Genomic DNA, 27,981 nt, shown 5'->3' with positions numbered 1-27,981 from the left:
TGGTTTATATCTTTGAAATTAAGCCCATTCACTCAGCTGTGTTTGGGTAAAGAATAATGAAAAAATTAAATAAATCCATTTTCAACCTTGTAATAGAGAACCATTGTGTATGTTCTCTGTACTTCACTCTGCCAAGATTGCTCTCTTCTCAGTATTGACCCACTTATCCCAGACACCTGGAGCTTCTACAGCTCTGACTGGGCCACTTCCCAGGTGGCATCCACTAGTAGCGTAAGGTGGGTTCTTTGAAGAGCCCCACTTGGCTCAGTAAGGGTGGCAGCTGTTCCATGACACAAGAAATATATATAAAATATATGTATTTTATATTCATATTTGGTTATGCTAACCGATATTGTTTTGGCTTTCAAATCAAAAATCCAGTTTTGAACTTAAAAATACGTCAAAACTTTTTTTTTTTATTCATTGTCTCATACAGATTTATAGCTGCCACACAGGAGATTTTCTAAATCAATGCTTAATAGAATCATATGTAGTTCATTCTTGTTTGGTCATCTTACTTTAAGCCCCACAGGACACCATGTCGGACAAAAGCGACCTAAAAGCTGAGCTCGAGCGCAAGAAGCAGCGCCTTGCCCAGATCAGGGAGGAGAAGAAGAGGAAGGAGGAGGAGAGGAAGAAGAAAGAGGTAAGGAAAAAAGTGAGTAAATTCCCACCATCGTCACTCATTTTGTATGTTTTCCTTTTTTGTGTGCGGTTGACTGATTTTTTTGTCAGGCTGTGACACACGAACAGCATCTATGCATGTGCACAAGGTCGGTGTTTTAAGTATGGATCAAAATGTGCATGCAGCTGCATGTCTTAATCTATGATGTTAGAGCAGTGAAGCTGTTCTTTGAGTTATGATGGATAAACTGGTGTTTTTTGTTTTTTTACTTATCCGGAGCAGACAGAAAGCCAGCAGAAGACAGAAGCGACCCCAGAAGATTCAGATTTAGATCGCAAGCGTAGGGAGACTGAGGCCCTGCTGCAGAGTATTGGGATCTCACCAGAGCCTCCACTAGGTATGCAGTATTGTAATAAATGAATACTAAAATGTTCTTTGACTCCTTTCACTGAAATGTTTACTAGAACACTTACACCAGAGAATAGCTTTTTTGTTCAAAAACTACACTAACCTTCATTATTACAGCCAAAAACCCTCCATGCATCAGGCTAAGATGCACACAATCACCAGCTATGTGTTTAATTTGTTGTCTCCCTTTGATTATCTCTGTTCTGAAATTTGGTAGAAATAATTGATCAGAAGTAATCAAACAATTTCTATTGGACCCATTTGAGTTTACAAATGAGTGTTGCTTTCCTTTTATGATAAATCTTCAAATATCAGAGCAGGTTAAATCCTCAGGGTCACTTGAAATGAGCTTTTGGAAGATCACTGTTCTCTAGTGGTCTGAAATTGTAATAACACCCCCTACACCTCAAAACTGGGTCACTTCCAGTGCTTATTATAAGCTTAGGTTATTTATAACGTGTCTTCAAAAGCTGCTGAACATAAATAGATAATAATGAGTGATAGTCTTTTTGTTTTAGATCTTTTTTATTTTATTTGTCAATGACATGCAGCTTATAATGTAAATTTTTTAATTATTTTTCAGTCCCGACTCCTGTGTCCCCCTCCAAATCAGTAAGCACACCCAGTGAGACAGGGAGCCAGGACTCGGCCGATGGAGGAGCAGCAGGCAGGTGGGCCAAAATCAAACACTGTATGCCGAGCTGTAATTCCAGAAGCCTTAGTTCATCACATTTGTTCAAATCAATACATTTCTAAGGGTCAACACAAATTCATCAAACATTTTTCACCGTCTCATATCAAACAAAAATTACATTTTAAGCACACGGCTCAAAAAAATTAAAGGAACTCTTTTTAATCAGAGTCAGTTAAACTTGTGGGATATTGATTGTGTCAGTTAAGTAGCGGAGGGGGGTGTTAACCAGTTTCTGTTGCTTTGGTGTTCATGAAATGAACAACAGGTGCACTAGAGGGGCAACAATGAGACATCTCCCAAAACAGGAAAGGTTTTACAGGTGGAGGCCACAGGTGTTTTTGTCCCTCCTCATCTTTTGTTTTTTCACTAGTTTTGCATTTGCCTAGGGTCAGTGTCATTACTGGTAGGGTGAGGTGATACCTGGAGGTTGCACAAGTAGTCCAACCTCTCCAGAATGGCACATCAATACGTGCATTGCCAGAAGATTTGCTATGTGTCCCAACACAGTCTTGAGAGCATGAAGGAGATTCCAGGAGTCAGGCAGTTACTCTATAGCGCTACACAGTGTCGTATGAAGTCCTTAAACCATCAGCAGGACCAGTATCTGCCCCTTTGTGCAAATTGGAATAGGATGAGGACTGCCAGCAGGCCACTGGTGTGAATGTCAGCCATGCATGCAAGCACGCTGGAGCTATACACACAACTGAGAAGCATTTTAAGTTACTGCGGTGATGGACTAGCCTGCCACATCATTTTTCACTTTGAGTTTTGAGCGTTTATCATTTTCATTTCCATCAAATGAAATGGCATCCTTTGGTTTCTAACATTACTCAGTCCATATCATTATAAATATCCAGCGTAATTTTTCCCCAATCTGAGATCTGATGTGCTTTAAAAGTGTTCCTTTAATTCTTTTCAACCAGTGCATTTGCGTGGGAGACACTTGAAAACCGTGACAGAAGTTTTTATCCTCACATGTTTGGTTCTCTTTGAGAACTATACAACAAATTGTATAGTTGTGCACCGATGTAGGGCTTCTTGAAGACTTAACATCTTAAAAGGATAATAATTTTAAAAGGCTTTTGGCTGTGGGTGTTTATGGTTCATATGACATATTTTCTTTCTTTCCTTGTGAATGGCTCAACAGGTTTAGGTAAGGATGAATGTTCCTAGTGGTGAGGTTAGGATTTGAATTTGGTGTCTTTCATTTGTCATGGCATCCAGTGCTTTGATGACCACTTTACAGCTTTTCCTTTCATGTCTTTCCTGTAGAATAAATCCAGATATAAGCTGTTGAAAGCACGAACCATAGTGGAAAACCTTTAGAAAGCAGCCACAGTGAGCCAATAAAACTAGCTCTTGTATGAAGCAATGGACATGAACCATATGTTTGTCTCAAAGTGGCTCATTTGAGCGTAAGTGACAAAATTTAAGCATTTCCCCTTCCACAGGCTGCAATCACAGCGCGCGTTCATCATACATGCTCAGGCTACTGCAGGATTTACTTTTACGCCTGTTCATTCATTACTCACCCAGACACGTGCTGGAGCTCTCTGAGTTCTGCACATGGCGGCTCTGGTGAATGCTGTTGAGACACGAGTGGTCATCAAGCGCTTTCCATTGCTTTTTAACGACAGCTGACTGTGAGGATGATGTGTGAGTGATGCCTTCAGGGGTCATTAGTGATGTGATGTTCTGGTACAGCCAGGGGTGGAATTGGGGCTACAGAACATGCAAAAGTTTGTATTAGACAGAAATTGCCTTATGTAGGATTTTTCATCTCTTTTTAGCTTTTACAAATTGGATTTTACAAATTGGTGAGTTAGTGTTAATTCCTGGAATGATTTGTTTTTCTTTTTTTCTTTTTTTCTTTTTTTTTTTTACCCCCAAATCCACCCTGAATGATGGCATGCCATTTTGAGCTCTCCATTTGTGGCTGTGTATGTGTGTGTCCCTTCTTAGGTCAGGTTTCTCTAAAAACAAGTCCCAAGCACAGACCTCAAGGTAAGCATTTTCATGTTAAACACAGGAATCCCCCTCACCCCCTACCCCCTTACCCCAACCCCCAACACCCTCTCACCTCTCTTTGGCTGAGGTTACCCTCATAGGGAGATTAAACCCACAGTGTTGTCAGTTGTCTTATTTTTGTGTCCTCAATGTGATTTATAGGATCAAAACAGTGCAGTGCCCCAGCTTCTCTGTTCAGCTTTCCTCCACTCTTTGCTGGTGTTCTCATCTGAAGCTTACCTGTCTCCTCTAATACTGGGGTGAAAGATTTCTGCTCTCATGAGCTGAACCACAGAAGTCATTTCAGTCTTCAGAGAATTGCCAGTGCTGCTTAAAGTGTCATCCCCGTTACTGTAAAACAGCCGGCCTGTCAGGCTAAAGAAATGCCTTGCCACTCTCACCTGGCGCTTTGTAGCGCAAGCTGAATGTTAACGGGTGTGCTCGCTGTCCCTGAAGGTATCATCAAGAAGTGTAGTGAAGGCTGGAAGCATTATCCTTTTATGGCTGCCAGAGCTCAGCCAAGCTGCCACAGAACTCCTCGGGTTTCTGCAGCAACTTTTTCACTCTTAAATCCCCAAAACCAATCTCAGCATTGAGCTCAGGGATGTATTCAATATTGATGATGTATAGAAAGTACACTGTCATCATGTATGCAAACCACAGCAATTTTCAAACCCTTATTTTTTCCATTAAAGTGTGTGTGTGTGTGTGTGTGTGTGTGTGTGTGTGTTACATGATTTCCATGTATTGTTTGGCACTAATTTGAATGTGAAACACTGAATTTTTCCTAAATATGTTTAGAATAACTGCAGAAGTGGGCGAGGATAGGTATGAAAAAAACTACAGGAGAGCAGCCCTTTAGTTTTAGATAAAAACACCATGTGAGCCTGAACTTCGACATACCCAGAATACCTTTCTGTTATCTAGATTCACTTACCGTCACATTTTCGATCAGGATAAAAGGTCAAATGCCCCTGGTTATCAACTTGCTATGTTAACCCAGAGTTTCCGCTGCACGCTTACATGAAAGGAGTGACCGCATCTGACCAATCACAAACATGCATAAATGTACTGTCATGGATTTTATAAACAAAAACCCTGCACAATTAGAAAAGTATGACGATGTTAAACACATAATGCAGACTGAAAGTAACACAGCTGCTACAGATAAAGAAACATTGTGGGGGAGTCTGTTTGGAAATGCACTGTACTGCGGTTTAGTATTAAAAGCATTGTATGAATGTGTGGGTGCTTTAAGTGCTCAATAAGCCTGGAGGAGAGCTGTTTTATGAATAAAGTTGAGCCTTTTTGAATCCAGGAAAGAAAGCCAGCAAAAATACAGACTCTACCATTAAGACATGAAAGGATTTAGTTGTTACAATCAAATATTTCATTAAATGTTTAAAAGACAGTTTTTTCAGCTGTAACCTCGGTGATGTTTAACAGTAAAGAATGAATCTAAAAACAGAATTCAAACATTAGTCTACCTGTAAATTTGATAGGTCAGTAAGTAAAAATAAATTCCCTGATTTAGGATCATAATGCTTACAGAACAATAACATTGTTAAAATTGTTTGCAGCCAACAAGAAAAAAAAATCAAAAAATAAAATTGTGTCTAAGAATCTCTGTTGATCACTGATGACTTCAGATGTTTTTAGAAAAACTTCATTAGACTTTACTGCTGAAAGAACTTCTCATAATGGTGACGCTGTTTCCTTGAGAGCTGATTGGTCAGTGGGCGGTGATTTCATAGCTGTTGATCTCTAATTTAGACCATAACCAACTCTGGAGCAGGTTAGATTTGCAGCAGGGATTTACCCCAGGAAGAAGTGAACCGTGTTTGCAGTATTGAACCCCCAGAATTAAACCTGAAGTTACCTGGATGAGACCACTGCTTTGTAGTACAGGCTTCTAGTCAGTCATGCTACAGATGTATATTCACTCGACACATATATGTTTGTTTTAGCTGGATGTAGTGTACATAGAAATATTTCTGCAGTCACTAGGACATCAAATAGCTTTTCCACTGATATAAATCAATCTTTTTCTTCCACAACGACTTGTAAGCAGAGATCTTTAAAATAACAGAGCACATTGATGTTTAATGAAATATAATATATCTGCCTCATCTCCTTTATCTGTTTAAATTATTTCCAGTGCCATTTTTGCATGAAAATCAATGGGAGTTCCTGTGATAGGCTATTATAAGTGGTGTCAGTGCATAAGATTGTGCGCACATTCATGTGCTAATGTCTGTTTGTGCACGACACGTGTGTTTTAGTGTTTTTGTATTTGTTATAAGGTGTTTGTTTGTAAACATGCATGTCCTCTCTTGCCCTCTCCCTCCCCCTGTTGGTGACATCAGGACACTGCAGTGGGACACAGACCCCTCTGTGCTGCAGCTGCAGGCTGATTCTGAGCTCGGGTACAGATTTTTCCTCTCCTCTTGTTCACTATTAAAACATTCACCTGCAAAACATCCTATTTTGACCGCATGTCATACTGAAAAACCTCTCGACTTTAAGTAATAAAATATTTAATGGTTTAATGTAATTTGTTACTAGAAACTTTGGCGTTTGAAATGAAAAATGATGCCCTGTTTGATCGACAGCTTGGATTTATCCACAGTAGATCAGGAGCTAATGAGAACGTCTTCTCTGCCATCCAGGCGCAGGATGCAGAGATTGGGGGCCTCTAAGATCACACAAGTAGACTTCCTACCCAAAGAGGTCGTCTCTTACAGCAAGGAGACTCAGACACCCACCTGCACCCTGTCTGAAGGTGAATATTTATGTGTGTTTGTGTGTGTATGTGTTCACAAGTGAGCATTTTTAGAGCCTTTTTGGATGCTAAAGGAGAAATACAGTGATTGCTGTTTCTGAATGTGACAACGATTTAGTTACCCAGGTCTAAGCCTGCAAAGCATGGAGCTTATAGATGTTACAAAGGGAGAAGACAGATCATGCTTTGGACTTCTCGTTATATGTGGAAACAGGCTGATATAATTCACCCAAGATTACTTGATAGATGAGGGGCAATTGCAGTGTGTATATTATATGGCATACAAATGCATATCTGCATGGCACTGTTGAAATAATACGTGCTTCTTACGTTTATTCATTAAAGTTTAATATTCCTGATCAGGAAAGCTGTAAGTCCAGTGTGCTTTAGCTTGGAGGAAATTGGTGCAAAAGTGTGTTTTTGTGCATTTAATGGGTGTGAGTTCTACATGTGAAGGTATGTGTGCATACCTGTGAAAATGTATACATGTAAGTGGGAGCTGGCGTGCTGAGTTGCAGCTACTAAACAGATCCATGTGGTTAAAATGTAGCTTTATTAGTGCAGTATGGATTTTGTGGAACATCGATGGGTGCAAGCGAACGACTTATAGATTTGAGTTCATTCTAATGGAGAAGGAATTGAATTGAGATTAGGGTTGAGGACAGTTTGAGTTTTTGCATAATTTCACTTGGGTTTTGTGTTTGAAAAATGAAGATTTCCCATTAGGACATTACAAATGCACACAAATACTTGTGTAGCCACAACTTTAGAGGATAGTACAGCGTCTTACTATAAAATCCTGGAGATAGGTTTAATCATAACCACTACATGTCGTCATCTTAAAATGTAGGGATTTATATGAGGACTTGCTTTCTCATAAGGAAAACAGATTTAAGTCCCCCACAATGTGAGTAATACCTGGTACACACACGCACACACACAGCCTGGCACACATGCACACAACCCCTATCATCTTCTCTATCTTCCTTCTTCTTGTTGCCAAGACAGCTGGCAGCCATGTGACTGTGAAGGGGTTGTACTTCCTGCTTCCTGTCATTATAATAGATGGTCTGGTGTGGATTCCACTGCCCCCACCCTCCACCAGCAACAACCATCTTGCACATACACACGTCTGTACCGATCAGCATCCAAATGGCCTGCTTCAACCCCTACTCCACCCACCCACCCCCATTTCCTTGACAGACCCAGGAATAGATCATTTATTCAACAAGTGCACACATATGTGTGCTGGGAGACATCTACTCACACACACATACACATGTGCCTACAAGTATACTTAATGGAATTTATCGTGGTCATGTTTGCTCGCGCATACAAGGTCTCGACAAACAAACGTGCAACTGCTGTAAAATGTGCAAGACAGATATGGTAGTTAAAGAGATAAGGACTCGGCAATTAAGCAGGCAAACAAATAAACACGCAGCAGTTACTATATGCAGGTCAAGTAGTCTGTGTACACATAAACAAATAGTCGCAGTGTGACTGGTTAGCGCCCGCAGCAGTACAGTATGTCTGTCCATTTAGGTTTGTTTGTTTTCAGCTTCCAAGAGCATGCTCAGGAGGTCTCTTTGTGTGTTTGTGTGTGCACGCATATGAACATCTGGGAACCAGAGCAGAGCTGTGTTGGTCTGCGGGGAGGTGACCTTGGCCTCAGGAGACCCTTCCTTTGCAGACTGCCACAAAGCTTGTGTGTCTATAGAAAGGGGGGAAAGAGGGTAGATGGTAACACCTGCCTGCATTTCTGCCTGTGTGTTTATTCAGGCTTGTTCCTTTCTGTTGATTACCTAACCCGGCTTGCAGCATACGTTTCATTTTAGGTCACATCTACGGATAGTTAAGCTGCGATTTCAAATTTCAGTAAAAATGTTACATGGTTTATTTTCAATAAAAGTCTGTTGAACCTAAAAGTGTGACATTTAAGGCTTCTTGCACCCTCAAGAAGTAAATATAAAAAAAGGCATCACTGATCCTCAAAGAAGTTGTGTGTCCAGTACATAGAAATGTGTGTTTGTGTTAAATCTGCTTCAAGGAATTCGAGCAATGATCTCAGCTTGTAGCCCTTGGTGTTCTCGTGCAGCTGCACTAGCAAATATTCACTATTTCTACTGTCCAAAGGCCTGTTTGTATTGAGTGGATCAGGATTGATATTGCTGGGGTCTTCCTGTGGTAACAGGCTGCTCACTGTATTCATATTTCCTTAGTAATCTTTGAGTTACTCACATTCTTAGTTTTAAGTTCTTCTGAAGTTAAATAGTTTCTTCTCTGTTCTTGAAGTCTGATGTGACTATGGTGGCATCCCCATAGATCCTGAGTCTTTCAGCAGTAATTCTGACTAATGACACATGTCTTGTCAGAACCATCTGATTGAGTCAGTGCGAGGATTAGTATTAAACGTATTAATTTGATAATTCCTTTTCTTTTGTGAATTTACTATTTGATTCATAAAAGCAAGAGGTGTCGTCACATTAAAACTATAACACTGATCTTTTTTGTTTTTATGTTTTTTGCCCGAGTGCGTTATTGTAATTGCTTTAAATAATTGACAGATGAGTCAGGAAGTTTCTCATGGCGTCTTTTCCTCGAACTCCTGACCCCTCGTGCTCTCTTATCTGTCCTTGTGCCCAGAGTGGCTGGCTATGCGCGTTTGTGTGGGTGTGACGTGAGCGTGTGTCGAAGCCCGAGTGCAGTTTCATGAAATTGGATTTGATCTGACGTTGCGTGCAGCTTGTACACAGGAGTTTGTGTTAAAGTGCCCATGTAGTTTGTGTGTGTGACTCTCATTTAAACCAGTTAATTTTAAGGCTTTTCATTTCCGAGACCAATTTGCGTCTACGTAATTGTAATGCGTCGCTCCCTGTGAATGTTATTTTCCCATTGGCTGCTCACTGATCTGGTCTGTACCGAGTGTCCATTGTGCCAGGCAATCGGATTAGCCCCAGTCACGATTGGTTCCAGCTATTTGCTGCTTTTCTAATGCGTATGAATGGACACGCTTGTTGTGACGGATAGATGCTTTGTTTAAGGTCATAGCAGAGAAATAAACCAAGGTCTACTGTGGTGTGTGTGATAGTAGACTGGCCTACTAAGGTCAAACAAAGTACTCGGTTCAGTTATGTCTGTGTTGTAAGACCAATAATTTTCTATATATTTAACATGAACTGTAAAACAAAGCAAAAGAAAAGAACTGCGGTAAAAGAAAATGAACACTAAACTGCTGTTCTTATTTACACATGCATAACATATCCATGTATAAATAAAAATGTCAAGGGACAAGCATGGCAAACCAAATCTTCACACTCGGATACATTTTGTATTTATCAATTCAAACGATATAACAAACCAAACACTGCATAGTTTACAAAATCTTTTAGATCAAAAATTCCAAATTGGTCTCCGACCTTGTCACGTTTTTTCCTTTCACCTTAAGTGCACATATAATTCTTTCTAGTGGAAGGTTACAACATTTGGTCCATGAGTTTTTCCCCCCAAACTGAGGCTTATTATCGATTGTATTTTTTTATTACTAGTACACGCCCATGTTACAGTATTTTCTGGTCCGTTTGTGCTGTTGGAAAACTGATATATTTAATTACATTGATTAAAAGAAATTGGAGCGAATGAAAAATATTGATGTTGCTTACATAAAAAAAGAGACAAATATGGTTGTGATTGTATGTTTCCATGCAGCAAAATGCATTTTCATCTAAAACAAGAGTGCACTGTGATCAACCAGACAGTGCGCACTCCCATTAAATGTACTGAATTTCTTTTTAATATATGCCAATAAAAGAGGATTTTTTTTAAATTTACCTTTCATCATGTTACAAATTTACACGCATGTGTTTACCTATTCATGTCCCTTTTAATTGCTTGGTTGGAAGTTGAGAAAAGCCCACTCGCCTGTAGTCGCTTGTAGTTTCCAAACGTAATTCACTTTCTCTGGTCTCTAGTCCCCACATTCTTCCATTGTGGATGCTTCAGATGTACCTGTGTGCCAAGTTTGGTTATCCTGATTGTGTAGGAGGAGTTTGTGGGCAAGTTAAAAGAGTTTGTGAAGTGGCTGCAGCACAGATTGTAATATATAAGCTCAGAGAGGATGTTAATGGGTGCAAGGCCTAAAGTAAGACATTAACTGGAAATTAAGATACCCATAATTCTTCACCTTCTTTGAGATGCAGCACTTCCAATCTCCTCAAGTCTAACCAAAAAAAGGAAAGAGAAGCGAAAAGGTGAGATTTCACATAGGTGTAGTAAACTCTGGACACCCTTTCTGTCACCCTCTTTCGCTTTTCCCCTTCATCCCTTCTCCGGACCAGCCAGCACCGCTCTGTAATGAACAAAGCAAATGCCAGTACTTTGACAGCCACACTTAAGTCCGCTGAACCCAATCTGGGGATAGCTATCACTACGTGTATGTGCTTACTTGAGATCTTGGCAAGATAAGGAAAGGTCAAAGCGATTGAAGGCATTTTGCGCATGCGGATGTGCACGTATACAAGCGCGCAGGTTTGCATGAGAGTAGTGTGAGCCTTACACCCAGTTTGTAGTAAATTGGCTTTGCTCAGTGGAGCCTTAAAAGACCCATAATAGGTCACAGTGGAAAAGCAGAGCGAAAGAGAGAGAGAGTGAAAAAAGGTGAAGAGAAATTCATGGCCACTAGCAAATAAGCAGGAATAGAAGAGACACAGAAATGGAGGCGAAGCGGCAGGGGCCGCCGAGGGACGACGAAGCACTTCTGACATTAAAGCAGTAATTGTTTGCAGTGAACCAGAAGCAGGCCCTCAGAAATACAACTCTTTGAGTATTTGTGTATAATTTGATATTGCAACTTTGGAAAACCCCCTTCTCAGGGTTACAAGTTCATGGGGTCAAGAGTGTACATAATCTTAATGTTTACACGCCCGTATGGAAAAAAACTAGGGGTACACAAGTCTCTCTCTCTCCCGCCTCTGTAATATTTTCTGGCCCATTAGCTCTCAGGCTCTGTACAGCTTGAGTGTATAACTGGTCAGAAATTTACTCCTCAGGTCCATTTGGTGGGCCGGTAATGGCTTTTAATTGCAAGAGAAACCTCATGTCCAGACACTAATGTGAAAATACTGAGTGTGCGTGTGTGTGCTGTTTTGGTTTTTTTTTGGTTTTTTCCACACAAGCATTCAGACTCATAAATGTAAACACAGCATACACTGGAATAAACAAACAAAAAACAGACAGCCACAAAATGCACACATACGAACGCCACGCATGCACACATGTCACTCGAGCTCCACATAATCCCGTAATAGAGCAGTTAAGAAACCAAACTCCAAATTTATTAAATGATCCTGACCACTGGCAGCACACTGGTCCAATTAGAGTGTTTACTTTGGTGTGTGTGTTTTTTTTCCACAAACTCCTAAATGTATTAAATATGGTTCAACAGGTCCTGAACTTTAGATATTTATCAACAGTTTTACAACAGATGTCTTTTGGGATTTTATCCAGTCCAATCCTGGATTTTAAATCGGCCGAATTACTGGAATCCAGGTCTGACACTTATTACTATAAGAGTTGAAGAGTTTATTGCGCTCATTTATTGAAGTTCTTGCATTACACACATGACGGAGACACACTAGTATGGGACTGGTTTTTATTTATTTATGTATTTATTCGGTGTGGGTCCAGAGTTGGTATGTGTTACTGCTGAACTTTGATAATAGTAACAGTAGAACTGAGAATAATGCCTTAATATTGTCTTTGTTACCAAGCGTGTGTCTACAAGTTAGAAAATATCAGAAACATGAGATTTCTTTTCTAGTCATGTTTATTTTTTCTTTAATCAGATATTTACTGATTAAATATTGTTTTTCATTTTTTTTTGATCAGGCAAAATCCAGGGCCTTTTATTAAAGCCATACTTCACATTTGAGAAGAAGAAATGGTATTGAATAAAGTTTTTACTAAAAAAAAGTCAAAGAATACCCAGAGACGTGCTCTGTGTGGAGTATTTTCTTCTATATCTTTTATTTCTTTAAAAAATGTTTACATAGATAATGCACAGACTGGAGAATATGTATGTTGCTGGTCACAGCATTACGATCGCTCACCGGTGACGTAAATAATGTGCATTCATTTACAAAAGTGCTGAGATAAGCTAGCTGTTACATTCAGCATGTTCAATGAAAGGAAAACAGGCAGGTGTGAAGACAAAAGTAAAACAGGCTTAAGTTGATATTACCAGAAAATTACAGCCAGATGCCTTAAACTGTGCATACACACAGGGGTAGAAATGTGGATCTGCATACTTTCAGCAGATTTTTAAAGCAGATTTTATAAATTCCAGTCATAGTGAAGTTGCATGCACGTGACCAATCCTTATGTCCTGTCCTGTCTTTTGCCACGAATGGTTTTAGATACACCATTAAATATTCATCTGCATACTCAAATGCTCTTCGTATCACGTGGTCCTGGAAGCACGACTAGATCAAAAACTACTGGATGAAAAAGTTAATAAACTCTGTTGTTGGCTCTGGCATTCGCCTCCAGCATGCCAGAGCAGCTATCCATCAGTTTAAGAAGCCTCATAAAACGTAACACACGTTGATTTATGTGTGTGTGTGTGTGTGTGTGTGTGTGTGTGTGTGTGTGTGTGTGTGCGTGAACAGAAAAAGAAAATTATAATGTTAAGAAATGCAAGCTCTGTGAAACTGCTTCTTTATGATGATAAATTCTTCCCCTGCCTTATATTTCATCCCCACTTCTCTACTTTGAGCCTGATTGGCTCTAAAAAAAAAACTCCACTCAAGTATCTGTGAGGTACACACTTTCCTACTGCACTTTATGCCTTTTGAAAAACCAATTTATGTGTAAGGGAGCTTCCGTAGTGACCATGCTGTGACTGAAGGAGGATCATGGGGCATTTGCTGCAGCATATGCAGTCTGTCCCTCTGCCCTCCAACTGCCAAACAAAAAAAAAAAAGAAATGGTCTGCTGCTAAAATCTTATCGCCAGGTACATCTCAGCATGTTAGCGTGTATGTGTGGACACAGATGTGGACATTACGGTGATATCTGTAGATGATTTGAAGAAAAATAAAAGGCATAACTTCTGTAAAAAAAAAAAAAAAAATGAAGGTAAAGTTAAAATATTAACAGTCTACAAAAAGAATTGTACCAGAGCATATGAAAACAACAATAACACAGTTATTTACAAAATAATCACGTGCATAATTGACGAGATATTGTTAATATATTTTTTTTAAATATCAGTAACTACACAGTTGACATGCCAATCAAAAGTGGATGTAAAGTTCTGGTTCATCAGTGTGTATGTCAGCTGTGGGAGAAAATGAAGCATGTTGGAGTTTTGAGAGTGTAGTGCATGTGCTTTTATCCAGGAGGTTAAAATCAACAATAGAATCACTGCTTGTAAAATCTAAATTAACAGCATTATTTTCTTATTGGCACATTTTAAATAATAGTGCTTTTGCTTTGTCCAGTTTCTACTACCGATCGTTAGCAGGGAAAGTATTGCTGCATTAGCCAGAGGCTCACACCAGATACTCACAATTCATGTACTTGAAGTTTCCTCTGCCAACCTATCCCGCGCCCTTCATTAGGATTTCACACAGTCCAGTGATTCAAATAAAAACAGTGAATATAACACACTCCCACTCTATATGAAACTGACATGACTGATGGGTTTGTGGGCCGTCTTCAAGGTCCTGGAGAGAGGAATGTGATTGCACGAGTGTGTATTTTGCATGGCTAGGCACTTGTGTGTTTTCTGTATGTATGTGCATATGAATGTGTGTGTACCCAGCCACATATGGAAGTATTTGTCTCATACATTGTTGTTCCAGCCAGGCGGCTACAACAGGCTGAACAGAGCAGAGGGTTTGTGTGTTTTTTGTGAAGGCACAATTTGTGTAGCGATCAACCACAGTGAGCGCACAACGGAGGACCCTGGACAAAATGTACTTTGAATTAGTTTTGCTCAAAAGTACATCGAAGACGTGCCTTTTTGCGATCGTTGACTTCTGGACTTTTAAAAGAGTGGCTGCCTTCAGGTAGCAGTTTCTCGTGATGCTGTTTAAACCAAGTGTGTTTCACATAGACGCACACACAGAAGATCAGATCGGGGTTATGCTATTATGATCTCTCCCAGTGTTTTCCCTGCAGACACACTTAATCACCCAACGCTTCTCACTTTCTGTCTTTATAAAACAAGTCTGAGTTTGGCTTTCATCGTCATCGCCCTCCAAAGGGCACAACCTTCACTCCTGTTTCACTCGCAAAATTGATGCGGGGTCCCAGGCGGTTTCTGTCGAAATGGTCGTGGCAGTCAAAACTGAGAAAAAAAGTCTTGATATTAGAGAAAAATAATGTCTTTCGGTGTGTGTAAGGTATTCCAAGTGAGTCACAGATGATTGCAATTTTCCCCCATGACCACCGTATAATAAGGTACATGAACCCCTTCTTCATCTCCCTCCCTCTGGCTTTCTCCCTCTCTTAGGTAAAATGGCCATCATCCAAAATAATATCTGCCATCTGATGAGTGCTCGAGATGAGTAGGAATGTTTAGTTTCACGTTTCCCCTTTTTCTCTTTTCAACTTTTTTTTTTTTTTTCATCTGCATTGTGTTGAACATGACTTTTTGACATGCACGCCCTACCCTCCCTCCTCTTCTTGAGGTTTTCTTTTTTTTTTTTATACACATGTAAAACAAAAGTGGGTCTTTAACATTTGCTTGGGTGGTCCTCTCTCAGAGGTTTTCATTTTGATAGAGTAGCAGTTCACTGCCACAGCTATCTTCCAGAAAGCTGCTCTCAGTAATTGTTTAGAAAGAATTTTTTGTCAACACTTTCCGTTGCAAGTCTGAGCCTTTTGACTGCTTTATACTTTAGGTCAAAGCTTTAGGTGCCTTTAAAATTGCTCCTCAGATTATTGTGGTTGAAATTCAGCGAGCTTTAAAATCCATTTCTGCCGTACTTGCGACTGATTGAGCCCTTTTAATTTTTTCAGATCATACAGCTTGACAGCTGATTGAAGTGAAATTCATAACCCTTGCTGCTTTTGTTTGGCTGCGTTTGTCATGCAATTCTGTGTTTCTCCAGCAGGGAGCACTCTTGGCACATAGACTTTTGCTCCATCAGTCTCACCAACCAAATGTGACAGCCCCCCCCCCCCCTTTTTTTTAACGAAATGGGTATCAAATGATATTGAATGATTAATAATTAATCACAAATATGTGTAGGATATGTGTTGCTAAATTAACGAGCTTTTTCACATTAGACTGCGTGACGTTGTGGTCTTTGCTACAAATCAAGGTTGCTTATGTGACCGCGTTGCTGAGGTGTAGTGCAAACTTTTGTCTTTTTAGCAGAAGGGAGTCAATCTTTAGTGAGCTACTAAGAAAATGGTTATCCCATGTTTTTTTTCCTCCATCATTATATCAAATCAAACACCACTTTATATGTGTGTGTGTTTGTGGCATCAGAGTCACACAAAAAAACATAGATGCAGACAGCACTTTCTCTGAGTGACACAAATACCAGCTCAGATGACGCGTCGAAAAGCAAGTCGATGCCACAGCAGCAATTTTTATTTTTATTTTTATTTTATGTAAGACCTTTTCTTTCTGTTGGTCTCGCTCTCCTTGACTGGGTTTTTGACAGTTTGGAAAGTTTGAAGTCATGGGTTTTAATCAGAGCCTTGCGGTGGGGCTCAGAGCATGGCATGGCGTGGCATGATGGCTCATTTTAAAGATGTGGGTCTGGGTCGCGGCCAGACTTGGGTGGCATTGCTAGAAAGAATGGGGGAGGGCGAGTGGGACAGGGAGAGAGAGAGAAAGAGATGGAGGGAGAATCTACCAGCCCACAGCGCACAGCGAAGTTAGCCACAGACCTCCAAAAGGCCTGTATGGGCTGCATTAATGAAAGCGGATTATGTGTGGGCATGCATGTGTTCATACGGTGTAGACTTGGGTGTACACAGGCTTAGACACACACACACACACACACACACACATATACACAATGTTTGATCAGTGTGGGGAAGTGTGGTGAAGAGATGAATTAATCTAAATCATGCTGCGGGTTTTAGCTTTAGCAGTTTTACATCAGGCCCTGCTGCTAATGTGTGGGTATGTGGGGAATATTTACTTACTCACCCCTACTGTGCCAATCATGACTTGATGAACTATGATGAATTTTAAACATGACTTTATATTAAGATAAATTAATACCCCCTACCTAAAAAATGAAAAAAGAATCAAATTGCCAGAGTTTGGAGGACTTTTTATGCAGTTTCACTAAAATCCAAGTATTCTACAAATAATTACTACTTGCAACTGTAGTGATTGTGTTCATGCCATGCGTGGGTTTTTTTTTGTTTGTTTTGGACAGTGTGTCACGTCTGTCTCGATCACTGAGATTTCTGCGCAGGTTGGACTTGCCCTCTCACCTCTGAGAAAAAGATCTGTTCGACTTTCCTGCATGGCTGGCTCTAAACCATCAATTTTCTTTCCAACCTGACTAACAGAGGTCCCTAAAATGTTAGCGGTGATTCTCTGCGCTCAGAAAGAGAGTTTTATGTCCAGCTGAGTATTAACAACAACAACATAAAAGAAAACAACTTTCTGATCTTCTTTAGGTTGCGCAGACACTTCACAGACACTCGGTGTGACAAGTCCATCTGTAAAAAAAACATTTAAAGTATTGTAGGGTGGTGTGTGTGTGTGGTCTTTTATACTCTTTTACATGAATTTTGACCTTTTATTTATTTGAAAGCTGTGTGATTATTGCTGACTTGTAAAATCAATGTGGTTCGATTATTGTTTTTCTTCTTTTCTTTTAATGGGCGTGGGCTGTTCTTAAATATCAAGGATTGCATTACTGGAGGCAGGACTCATAAAAGTTAAAGAATTCCCCCCGATGTCTCAGGTTGATATCCAAAGAGGTGATGTGGTTGCAGTTTGAATGTGTGTGACAATAAGAAGGTTGGAGTTTGACTTGTTCTGAGTGAAGTTAGTGGATAGGAGTGTGTGTGCGTGTGTGTGCGCGTGTGTCATGCCAGGGCCACATTAGAGGAGCCTTTTAAGTCTTGTTGACCTCCTCCTACTCCTCTGCATAGTACTTGTGTTGTGGTCTGCTCCACAGCCAATCCACCAGAACGTCTGTGAAGTCTATATGTGTATGTGTATGTGTGCGTGTGTGTGTATCCATATAAATAATGTGTTATTCCCAGCCCGTGAGATGCCCCCCTCCTCAAAATCTCACCGGATTTCTCTTTTGTGTCCTCCTCCCTGCTTCCGCCGCCTCTCCTCTCTCATATCAGTATCTCTCCTTCTTTGTGATTAACACAATGAAGAACTCTAAAAAAAATTATGAGCTCTGTCAACTTTGATGGTGTGTGACTCAGCCGAGTAGTCACCTCCATACTGACGTGACAAGTGTGAAGCTCTGCCCCAATAATGGCAGCTGATGACAAACTTAGGGTCTAGTCACAGCTCTTTGATAACTATGCCAATTCCTCCAAGCACGTGCGAACACATTTCAGCAAACTAGCACTTAAAGTTTTGGGTTCAGAATAAAAGTTTGGCTAACGCTTCGATCCTTCACCAAAGAGCGCGTGCTAACACATCACGGCCGTGACGCCACACCGTTCGCGCTTTATGTAGCAGCTGAAGGGAAGCGGAAGACGGCGTACATCATGTTTTATATGCTGTCAGTATCTTTCTCTCCACATGCTCAATAGTTGCTGCCTACTGTGAAGTAATACACAATGGTTAAGCTAATGAAACTCTCAGCAGTAGCTCAGCCTTCATTAAGACTGTTTTCTTTATTCCACAAACAAATCAGCACATTACTCTCACCTGAACTATTTCACTCGTCTGCTGGTCCATAAAAGCAATAATGATGCGTGTGCCGGCTAACAAGAGCCTCATGCACTGAAAACAAGAAAGTGTTTATTAGTCCCGGTACAGTAGCTACTTACCATACATTTAGTAGCTAGCTCCAGATTTGTCTATATAAGTCTATGCAGCATATCATGTTAGGGTGTAGACATACAGATGTTTTGCTGCGTGGATACAGAAAATGTGAAATAAGCAAAAGGGAAAAGATGTTTTATTGTATGTGATATTTTCTGTGCTTTCCCTTGTGTAAATGATCTACAATATTAATATAGAAGGATTTTGTTCTATGACACAGAATCCATCTATAGAGTGCCACTGTAATCCATATATGGTTCAAAACTGTTAACTATCGCTGGGGCTTAATTTAACAAATAATTTCTCTATAAAAGCATCAGATACTGGTTACATTATCTGTAATGGGAATATTTTCTGTTGTCTTGGTCTCTGAATGATTGTAGCATATGTACGTACACTCCAAAAAAAATTTATGGCTAAAATGCTGCCTTTAAATAATTTGATTACATGTAAATCTTCCATGTAATCTTGTTACATAAGTACAATGCAAAATGTGAAATTTAATAAAATTTAAAGATGAATTATATGAATAAATAAACCTCTGATTTTATGTAATTCAGATGCATTTTATTCAGAATTATTGCTTCTTCTTTATGTATGTGCCCTGTCTCCTCCTTAACTGGTGGGTCAAGTTTTTTTTTTACAAACATCTTCTTACATACAGCGATTATTAACTTCTAAATATTTTTAAAAAACATTGGTGATGACTCCCAATCCTTTTGAGTTTCCTGTTCATCATCCGCCTGAGAATGTACGTTATGGTCACCAAAATTTGTATCCGCGATGGAATTTTGCTCAACTGTTTTTAGTCCTCGTACTACGAGTGTTAGCAGCCCTAATCAGATTCTCACTATACATGTGCTTCATATTTACTGGGAAATAGTGTTTACACATTTTCTGTCCTGACGCTAATTCTGATAGCGTATCTGCTAATCACTCCTTTTCCCCCCCGTTTAAAAATCTGTCTGATACGTCTTCAGATAAATTAACGAAATATGTTTTATATCCAGTAACAGATTTGTTATTGCTGTTAAAACTGAATGATGACAGCAATAGCTGCTTGAGGGGTTAATATTAGCTGTTTTGGCATTTTATAGGTGACACCCAATCTTTCCAACTTGCTAAGCTGAAGCACATTTCTGTGTTTCTAACAGTCACATTTTATACATCTGCTCTTGTGGGTAGAGTGCATACCTCTGCCAGTGTGTGTGTGTCTGCGTTAACAAACACTTTTACACATTTGTGCGCGCGCGTGTACGTTGTTTCTATGCCCGCACCGTGAAGCTGAGAGAGCCTGCATACCTGCTGGGCTGCTCTGAATTGACTGGGCCTGGTCAGCATGTGAAAGCAGCCAGTGGAAGATTGAGGCAACCAGATGCGGAGGCCCCAGGCTACAGAGGATATCATTACCCCGGGTGTGTAGTCGGCCAAAACGGGAGCCCCCAAGCAGAGTTTCATCAAGGTGGACCCCCGTCTGCAGTGAGGGGGAGGATACCGGTTAACCGTCGTCCTGCAGCGAGGAGCGGTATTAAGCGGCAGGTGGAAAGAGAAAGCATCCCGTGACTGGAATGAGGTGGAAACAAGAAAGTGTGCAGGATACTTGCAGGGTAGCATGCAGACACGCTCACACTGTGAGAGATTGTCTCTTTTCATTTCCCTTCCCTGCTTACTTTGCTGTGCCGCAGGAAAACCGAGCAGTGCCTCTCTGCTTGTACTCGTGAACATTTTTACATAAAGTTTTAGATTACCATTTACCACAGTATAGGTTTTGTTTTAGCCTGGGCGCACGCAGAAACACATCTCTGAAAATTTCCATTTAAAGGAAATAGTAGTGATATTTTTGGTGCGTACTGTTACAGAACAACTTGATGCATGGCCGTTGGCAAAGACATCAGCAGTATCTTCGGACGGGAATTGGACCGTCTCCCCTCAGTGAGGTAACCCATACACCATGAATCACGCTGCCTTGCTCCACAGTCTTGTGGTCCCGGGGGTTGACAGTTTGACCGCTCCTCGATGTGGTTTCTTTCTGCTTTCCTCACGCTCCTCCCATCCCCATTACCGCACATTCCAACCACCGGACCGGTCACATAAGGTCAAGAAAATAGAGTAGAATAGAAGTTGTGTGTAATATACCTTCCTGTTTTCTTTTTTCTTTTTTAACTTCTTTTACATCCTGTAGCTTTTCTCATTAATGACTTCAGTTTGGAGGAAACAATGACAGCCCAAAAAAAACAACACTTGGAAGAAATCAAACTTCACAAACTGAGTCATGGAGGAAGAGACAAAAGGACCTGGGGAGGAAAAAAAAAGGGTATCCCTGTTTGTAGCGTGTCTGTTTTGGCAGCTCAGACATGGAGCTAGTCTGGCAGTCTGCCTGTCTGGTTCTTTCTGGTCTCTCTTCCATACTGGTGGGTCACTGGTGTTTGGATCAGTACAGCTGGCTGTTAACCACACACTTGGCTGGAGCCTCACCACTATGTATTTGATATAGCGTAGTCATTTATTATATAAACACAGTATGAAAATTAAAGTCATATATCAAAAACGTTTACTTGGAAGTGAAAAGAAAAGAAAACACAAGGACTGGTAGGGAAGGATCTTCTGGGAATACAGTGAATAGAATAAGGCAGGACATTATTGTAATAGCATCAGTATAATCAGTGGAGTGGTCCACCAGTTGCAATTGTATTCGTAGCAGCGAGTTCATCAAAAGCTTAGGCGAGCCCCAGTGACAAATGGACAGTTCATCTGGTGCAAGAGCAGCCCTCGAGCGAGTGGTTTTAACAGTGCCCCAGGCCATACTCTAGCTGAGTTAAACACACCCTGACATGTGTATGCGTGTGTGTTTCTGTGAGTGTGAGAGAGAGAGAGATGACATGTCTGAGAGTGTGATGTAGTCACTTCCTCCCACTGGACTGAGCAACTGTTGTCAGTTTGACCCTGCCAGTTAACCCCTCACCACCCCTGGCACTGTGGGCGAGGGCCCGGGTGTGTGTGTGTTTGAGAGAGAGTGAAAGACAGATTGTATGTGTGTGTAGCGTGTGTGTTAGCGGACCACAGGTGTCTGGTGGCCGTGTCAGGGTGTTAAGAGGTCTTCAGAGAGGCCCCCCGACTCTCAGCATCTGTTTCAGAGGGAGGGAGCAGCAGAAAAGAGGAGGAGAGGTTGGTGAGGGTTAGCAACACATAGCCCGAGGGGTGGTGGGGCAGTAGCTGACAAGCAGGTGCCTATGTTGACAGTAACCCTTCATACTTGAACCTCAAATACACACACACACACACACACACACACACACACACACACACACACACACACACACACACACACACACACACACACACACACACACACACACACACACTCTTCAAGTCAAGTGTAATTGCAGAGACTGATTGGAGGGAATGCAGAGGGAATCCCCTTTTACACAGACACGCATGCACACACATACATCACAGGATCTCTTTGCATGGGGTCAAAGGTGAGGGAAAGAGGGGAGGGCACACAAAACTCTCACATTTCCTGCCAAGTCTGTGTGCGTTTGTGATTTTGGTGCACAGTAACCAAGCTGCCCACACAGATGTGCATGCAGGACAGTAGAGATGGACACGAGCTTCTGGCCTTTACTTACTACGCAACTGTAAGGGAAGTTGCGTGGCTTTGGAATTCGTGTGTTTTGTAAAAAACAAAGTGCGTGTGTTTGTAAATGAAACCCATTTGGTCTGAATGTTAGTCAGTCAGGTGTACCGGTGCATGTCTGGGAATGATTATTTTGGTAAGGAGGAGGGGGGAGGCAGCACGCAGCGGGAGGTCGAAGAAAATTGGAACAGCTGTTGATTAACATGAGTGCTCTCTGTCTCTCTCTCTCTCTCTTCTTTTTTTTTTTTTTTTTTTTACTCTCCCTCAGTAGAGGAAGAAGAAGAAGATGAAGAGTTGATGGAAACGAAGCCGGGGCCAGAGTCGGAGCAACAGGATGAGGACGACAACAGGGAAGCCAAAGAAGGTAAAACGAGTTTAGCAACAAAAAAAAAAAACCCATTCATTTAATGAAACCCCAAAATAAACTTCCCATTCTTTTTCTCATGTGTGTGACACCCTTCTCAGGTCAGTGGGTGGATCAGATAGGAGGGTGGGGGCAGGTTTCAGCATATCAGGACCATGGCATCTTGGGGTCAGCACTGATTAAAAACCTGTCACTTGACCCCGTTCGTCTTCAAAGTGAAGAGGAATGGAGAAGTGTGTGTATGTGTATGCATGTGCCCGTGTGTGGAAGTCCTAGAAAAAAGACCTGGTTCAAACACAAGCCATGATGGACATATTCATATTCTGAATATGCGTGACTGTAGCAAGTGTGAGTCAAACACACACAGATAGGCAGATGCACCCACGCAGTCGTAAACACACAGTCATCCGTCTCCTCTCCATCCTGGCCTATTACAAGGTCTGGCCTTTGATCTCTGCCACTCGATTCACTGGGTCTTTTCTGACAACTCGTAAGAAATACAAAGAGATGGAGAGGGATCAAAGTCAAGAGGCAGGGTAAAGGTCGGTGTGTGTGTTTGTGTGTGTGTGTTAGTGTGAGGAAAATCGCGTGTGTGCTTGGGGACAGTGACTTCAAAAAGTGGACGCCGTGCTGTGCAGCCATTACGTTCAAAGGGAGGCGGGTCGCTCACAGGGCTTTGTTATTCCGTTGTTTATGAAGTTCTTGCTCTACGTTTTTTTGTGTGTTTTTTACTAGGAATGATGCATTAGGAACTGTTTGTAGTTTATTACGTCCTGCATGCAATTCTGGTTTTGATAGAGATGAAGAGAATGCTAATCTTGTCTAATGTCATAGCCACATGTTGATTCTTTTGCAAGTAGTAGTAGAAGCAGAGTACAGTGTTTGTGTGGATATAGTTGGATACACTAGCTGTTAATTCATATAGTGCGTAAGAGGGGGGAATAATTAAAGGAAAAATGGTTAAGGTGTGGGGTCACTACATGCTGCCACAACAGCTTCAGTGCACCTTGACATTGATTCTACAAGTCTTCCATTGGTTTGACAGGTGGGACTGGCCATAGCATAGACCTATAAATCAAGGGTTCAAACATAAGGCATGGGGGCCAGAGTCAGCCCCCAGTGGACAGCTTTGGAACTTGTGAAGAAAGCTGTAAATTTATGGACTTTTACCTGTATTTTAATATGTTTTACAGCTCTATCTTTACTGAAAAAGACCATCTACATGACTTTTCATGCTACACTAAAGTGATTATAGGCAGTAAAAAAAAAACATCAAATAACAGTGAAAAACCAGCAACAAAAACTTTCTGTTTTATAGTTACAGGGTTGTTTTTTACAGTCTATTAAGACATCCTAAGGATCAAATGTGTAATTAAACTTCTTTAGAATCACAGAAAGGGGAGTTTCACTGGTACGACCCACTTAATAAAAATGGGCTGATCTGCCCTATGATGTAAAATGAGTTTGACATCTCTGCTATAATCATTTTTGCTCACTCAGTGACGACTTCATCCTGAAAGAGACCATTCAGAGGAACTTTGTGTTGATGTGCAGTAAGCCTTTCCAGAACCACTGGATGCTCTCTCTGTAGAGGTCAAGCAATCAGCCCTGTACCCCTGTCTTAGTGTACAACCATTATCCTTTCACTGTCTTTAGTCATTAATTCACTGGAGACTATTTCTCTTGTCATCTTTTTCTTATTTGCATAAGAAACAGCAGATTAACAGCCTGTCTCCATGGGCAGTTTTTCTTTTTTTTGCACTGAAAGCATCGATGACTGTAGTTTCAGAGTGCTTTCTTCACAACTTGTTTCTGCTAGGTTAAAAAAAATGTATTTTTATTCAAAGTTCGGTCATAACTGATTTGGATTTGATCGCAACTGATTGGATCAACCCAATAGAGCACTTTGCTCTCAGGCTGCAGGCTTACTTCTGGTTCCTAGGATGTTTAAAAGTAGAATGAGAGGGTTGGACATTTTAACATTTTGTTTTTTTGATGCTCGCCTCATGTGAGATGTTTCAAGTAAAAGTCCAGCTTTTGTCACTTCCACAATAGCTTGATTGGGCAGCTCCAAAGGTTGCCCCTTACTGGCCTATTATTTGCAGTGTTGGCATTATAACTCCAATTCCTTCTTGATTTTGCTTGGTTGTGTGAGACATGCAGTATCGTGTAGCACAGCAATGTTGCAAAAGCTGATTGATGTTCAACTGGGAGCACTGTGGGCACAGTGGGGGGGAAAGGGGGGGGAACTGTGCTCTGAGGATTTTTTTTGCGGTGAAGACTTTGAGCACTGTCAGTATTCAACTTCATAGGATTTGAGTAGGAAATCAGTCCTACCAGTGCCCAAAATGCTGTCTGTGAAACATATCCTAAAATGTTTCCTCCCCCCTCTCCTAACATTTTAGGAACGCAACAAAATTGCTTTCAAACCTTGCCGTTATTTTCTATTACAACAACATTGTGTGCGAAGTGTGGCCGACAAGTCTCACATGTCTCTGTGTGTTTATATGTTTATGTTGATACTTCTTCCAACAGGCTCATTTCCAGTGCTGCGGGAGCTGACCGAGGAGGAGAGGCAACAAATCCTGCACTCCTCTGAGTTTCAGAGTTTTTTCGACTGCAGCATCCGAGTGATGGAGCGAGCTCTGGCTGAAGACAGCGACATCTTCTTCGATTACAGTGGCCGAGACCTTGACGACAAAGAGGGGTGAGCAGGAAGGAGGCAAATGGGAGCATGAGGTTGGACAGAGCATTGGGTCAGGATTTATTTACAATTCAGTTTTTATTTCCATTTTACTAAACCTCCCAGCTTTTGTTCATGCCTTTAAACAAGCCTGGTGCATGCCCACTGAGTCACTGCAGTTTCAGTGACATTGTGGCTTTTGTTCTTCCAAATACTTGTCTTCATAGTGATGTCACACTCTCAGTGGGTTTAAAAAAAGCTCCTAATAACTGACAAAAATCTCAGCTTAAAGAGCCATCCGAAGGGTTGCCTCTAAATGGTCATTTGGCAAGGACTCCAGACCATTACAGACTACAGGACCACCAAACCCTCCTCCCCCGCATCCTCTGATGTCTCCTTCCTCAACGAGCTCAACAACTTTTATGCTCGTTTTGAGCGAGGGAACCCAACAATTACAACCAAAGCAGACATGACGCCAGACCACCAACCTCTGACTCTCTCCCCCACCGATGTCGGAGCGGTGCTGAGCAGGATCAATGTCCACAAGGCTCCAGGTCCTGATGGCGTCCCCGGGCGTGTTCTCAGAGCGTGTTCTGAGGAGCTTGCAGGAGTCCTGACAGACATATTCAACCTGTCCTTGGCCCACGCTGTGGTATCGGCCTGCTTCAAATCCACCTCCATCGTCCCGATACCCAAAAACTCCAACCCATCTTGCCTCAATGACTACCGCCCAGTAGCACTCACCTCCATCATCACAAAGTGCTTAGAGCAGCTGGTCCTAGCACACTTCAAATCCTGTCTCCCCCCCACCCTGGACCCCCACCAATTCGCATACCGCCAGAACAGGAGCACAGAGGATGCAGTCTCCATCGCACTGCACTCTGTCCTCTCACACCTGGACAACAACAACACATACGCCAGAATGCTGTTTATAGACTTCAGTTCAGCATTCAATACAATCCACCCCTCACAACTCATCAGAAAACTGACAGACCTGGGCATCAGTTCCCTCATCTGCAAATGGTTACTGGACTTCCTGACCAACCGCCCCCAACATGTCCGGCTGGATAACCGCTGCTCATCTATAATCACGATGAACACTGGTGTACCACAAGGCTGTGTGATGAGCCCTTTCCTCTACTCCCTCTTCACCCACGACTGCAGACCTGCTGATGGTTCTAACACCATCATTAAGTTTGCAGATGACACCACGGTGATTGGCCTCGTCAGTGACAACGATGAGGCCGCCTACAGGGAGGAGGTGGATCGTCTGGCTGAGTGGTGCGACACAAACAACCTGCTGCTTAACACCGAGAAGACCAAAGAGCTCATCGTGGACTACAGGAGGAATGCTGACCCACATCCACCCATCCACATTAAGGGGACGGCTGTGGAGCGTGTGAGCAGCTTCAAGTTCCTGGGAATCCACATCTCCGAGGATCTCGTCTGGACGACCAACTGCTCCAAGCTGGTCAAGAAGGCTCACCAGCGCCTCTTCTTCTTGAGGACTCTGAGGAAGAACCACCTGTCCTCAGACATCCTGGTGAACTTCTATCGCTGCACCATCGAGAGCATCCTGACCAACTGTAAAACAGTCTGGTACGGGAACTGCTCTGCCTCGGACCGGAAGGCGTTGCAGAGGGTCGTGAAAACTGCCCAGCACATCGCCGGAGCACCACTTCCTGCCATAAAAGACATCTACAGGAAGCGGTGTCTGAAAAGGGCTGGGAAAATCATCAAAGACCCCAGTCACCCATCACATGGACTCTTCACCCTCCTGCCCTCTGGGAGGCGCTACAGGAGCCTCCGGACTAAGACCACCAGGTACCGGAACAGCTTCTTCCCCACAGCTGTCAGACTCCTGAACTCTGCCCCCTGACATCTGACCCACGTTAACACATGGACTGAACATACACACACCCACAATGGACAACTGTACCCTCAAACACACAATAATAACATGGACTGAACCACCACTCACAACCACCAGCACTTTATATAGCCTCTGTAGGAATTATCCACATATCTCACTGATCTTAACTGCACTACTGTATAATTCTGTGTAAATAATCATTCTGTACAATACGATAATTTTTAAATCTACAACTCTTTATAAACTGCATAGTTCACATTTCTGTATAGCTCATATTTTTGTATAGTTTTTTTAATTTCATATTCTGTATAGTTGTTCATATTTATATCCTGTACATAGCTTGTACTCACTACAGCCTGTACATACTTGTAGTTATAGCATATTCATAACATACTTCATACCATGTACATTATAACATACCATAATAGACCCATTTCTGTAATATGCTCACATATCTATATTATTGCTAATATATATTTGTAATATATCTATATCATGGCTAAAGCACTTCTGGATGGCTGCAAACTGCATTTCGTTGCCTTGTACCTGTGACATGTGCAATGACAATAAAGTTGAATTCTATTCTATTCTATTCTAAATGGAGGTGTTGGTCGAAGTTGTAAGAGTCATAAGTGCAAAGCTGTTTTAGTATACTGCTCTGCTATTATAGAAGAATGCTGCTTTTACTGACTCACTTCAACTTTGACCACTGCAGCCACAGAGAAACATGAAGCCTGTGGTCAAATAGAGATTAAGTCTAAAACAGGCCATGGCTCAGTGCTCAACATCAGCCCTCCTTTTTTATTCTTTTCTCAAGGACGTGCTTTGAAAGTGTAACAACCTACATTTCACTACCTTTTTTCATTACATACAGCCTCACATAGTACTGCAGACAATACAGATATCATCCACATACT

At 41.6% G+C, this 27,981-nt stretch overlaps 1 protein-coding gene across 10 annotated transcripts in view; it reads left to right on the top strand.

Annotated features, from left to right (window-relative positions):
• The window catches only part of dync1i1a (dynein cytoplasmic 1 intermediate chain 1a), a 67,762-nt gene that overhangs the window by 2,055 nt on the left and 37,726 nt on the right, over positions 1 to 27,981 (top strand). Inside the window, exons 2-10 of one of the 10 annotated variants that reach the window (XM_080863389.1) lie at positions 173 to 236; positions 525 to 658; positions 908 to 1,022; positions 1,617 to 1,704; positions 3,690 to 3,731; positions 6,101 to 6,160; positions 6,404 to 6,516; positions 22,413 to 22,508; positions 25,044 to 25,215. In XM_080863389.1, coding sequence (XP_080719515.1) covers positions 539 to 658; positions 908 to 1,022; positions 1,617 to 1,704; positions 3,690 to 3,731; positions 6,101 to 6,160; positions 6,404 to 6,516; positions 22,413 to 22,508; positions 25,044 to 25,215 — 806 coding nt within the window. In that variant the 5' untranslated portion in view covers positions 173 to 236; positions 525 to 538. Of the gene's footprint in view, positions 1 to 136; positions 237 to 524; positions 659 to 907; positions 1,023 to 1,616; positions 1,705 to 3,689; positions 3,732 to 6,100; positions 6,161 to 6,403; positions 6,517 to 22,412; positions 22,509 to 25,043; positions 25,216 to 27,981 lie in introns of all 10 variants that reach the window. The other 9 variants (XM_080863388.1, XM_080863391.1, XM_080863390.1 and 6 more) reach the window with 9 other exon arrangements.

Source organism: Rhamphochromis sp. 'chilingali' (assembly GCF_963969265.1).
Source record: "Rhamphochromis sp. 'chilingali' genome assembly, chromosome: 17".
NCBI lineage: Eukaryota > Metazoa > Chordata > Actinopteri > Cichliformes > Cichlidae > Rhamphochromis > Rhamphochromis sp. 'chilingali'.
This window is presented reverse-complemented; position numbering and strand designations above follow the sequence as displayed.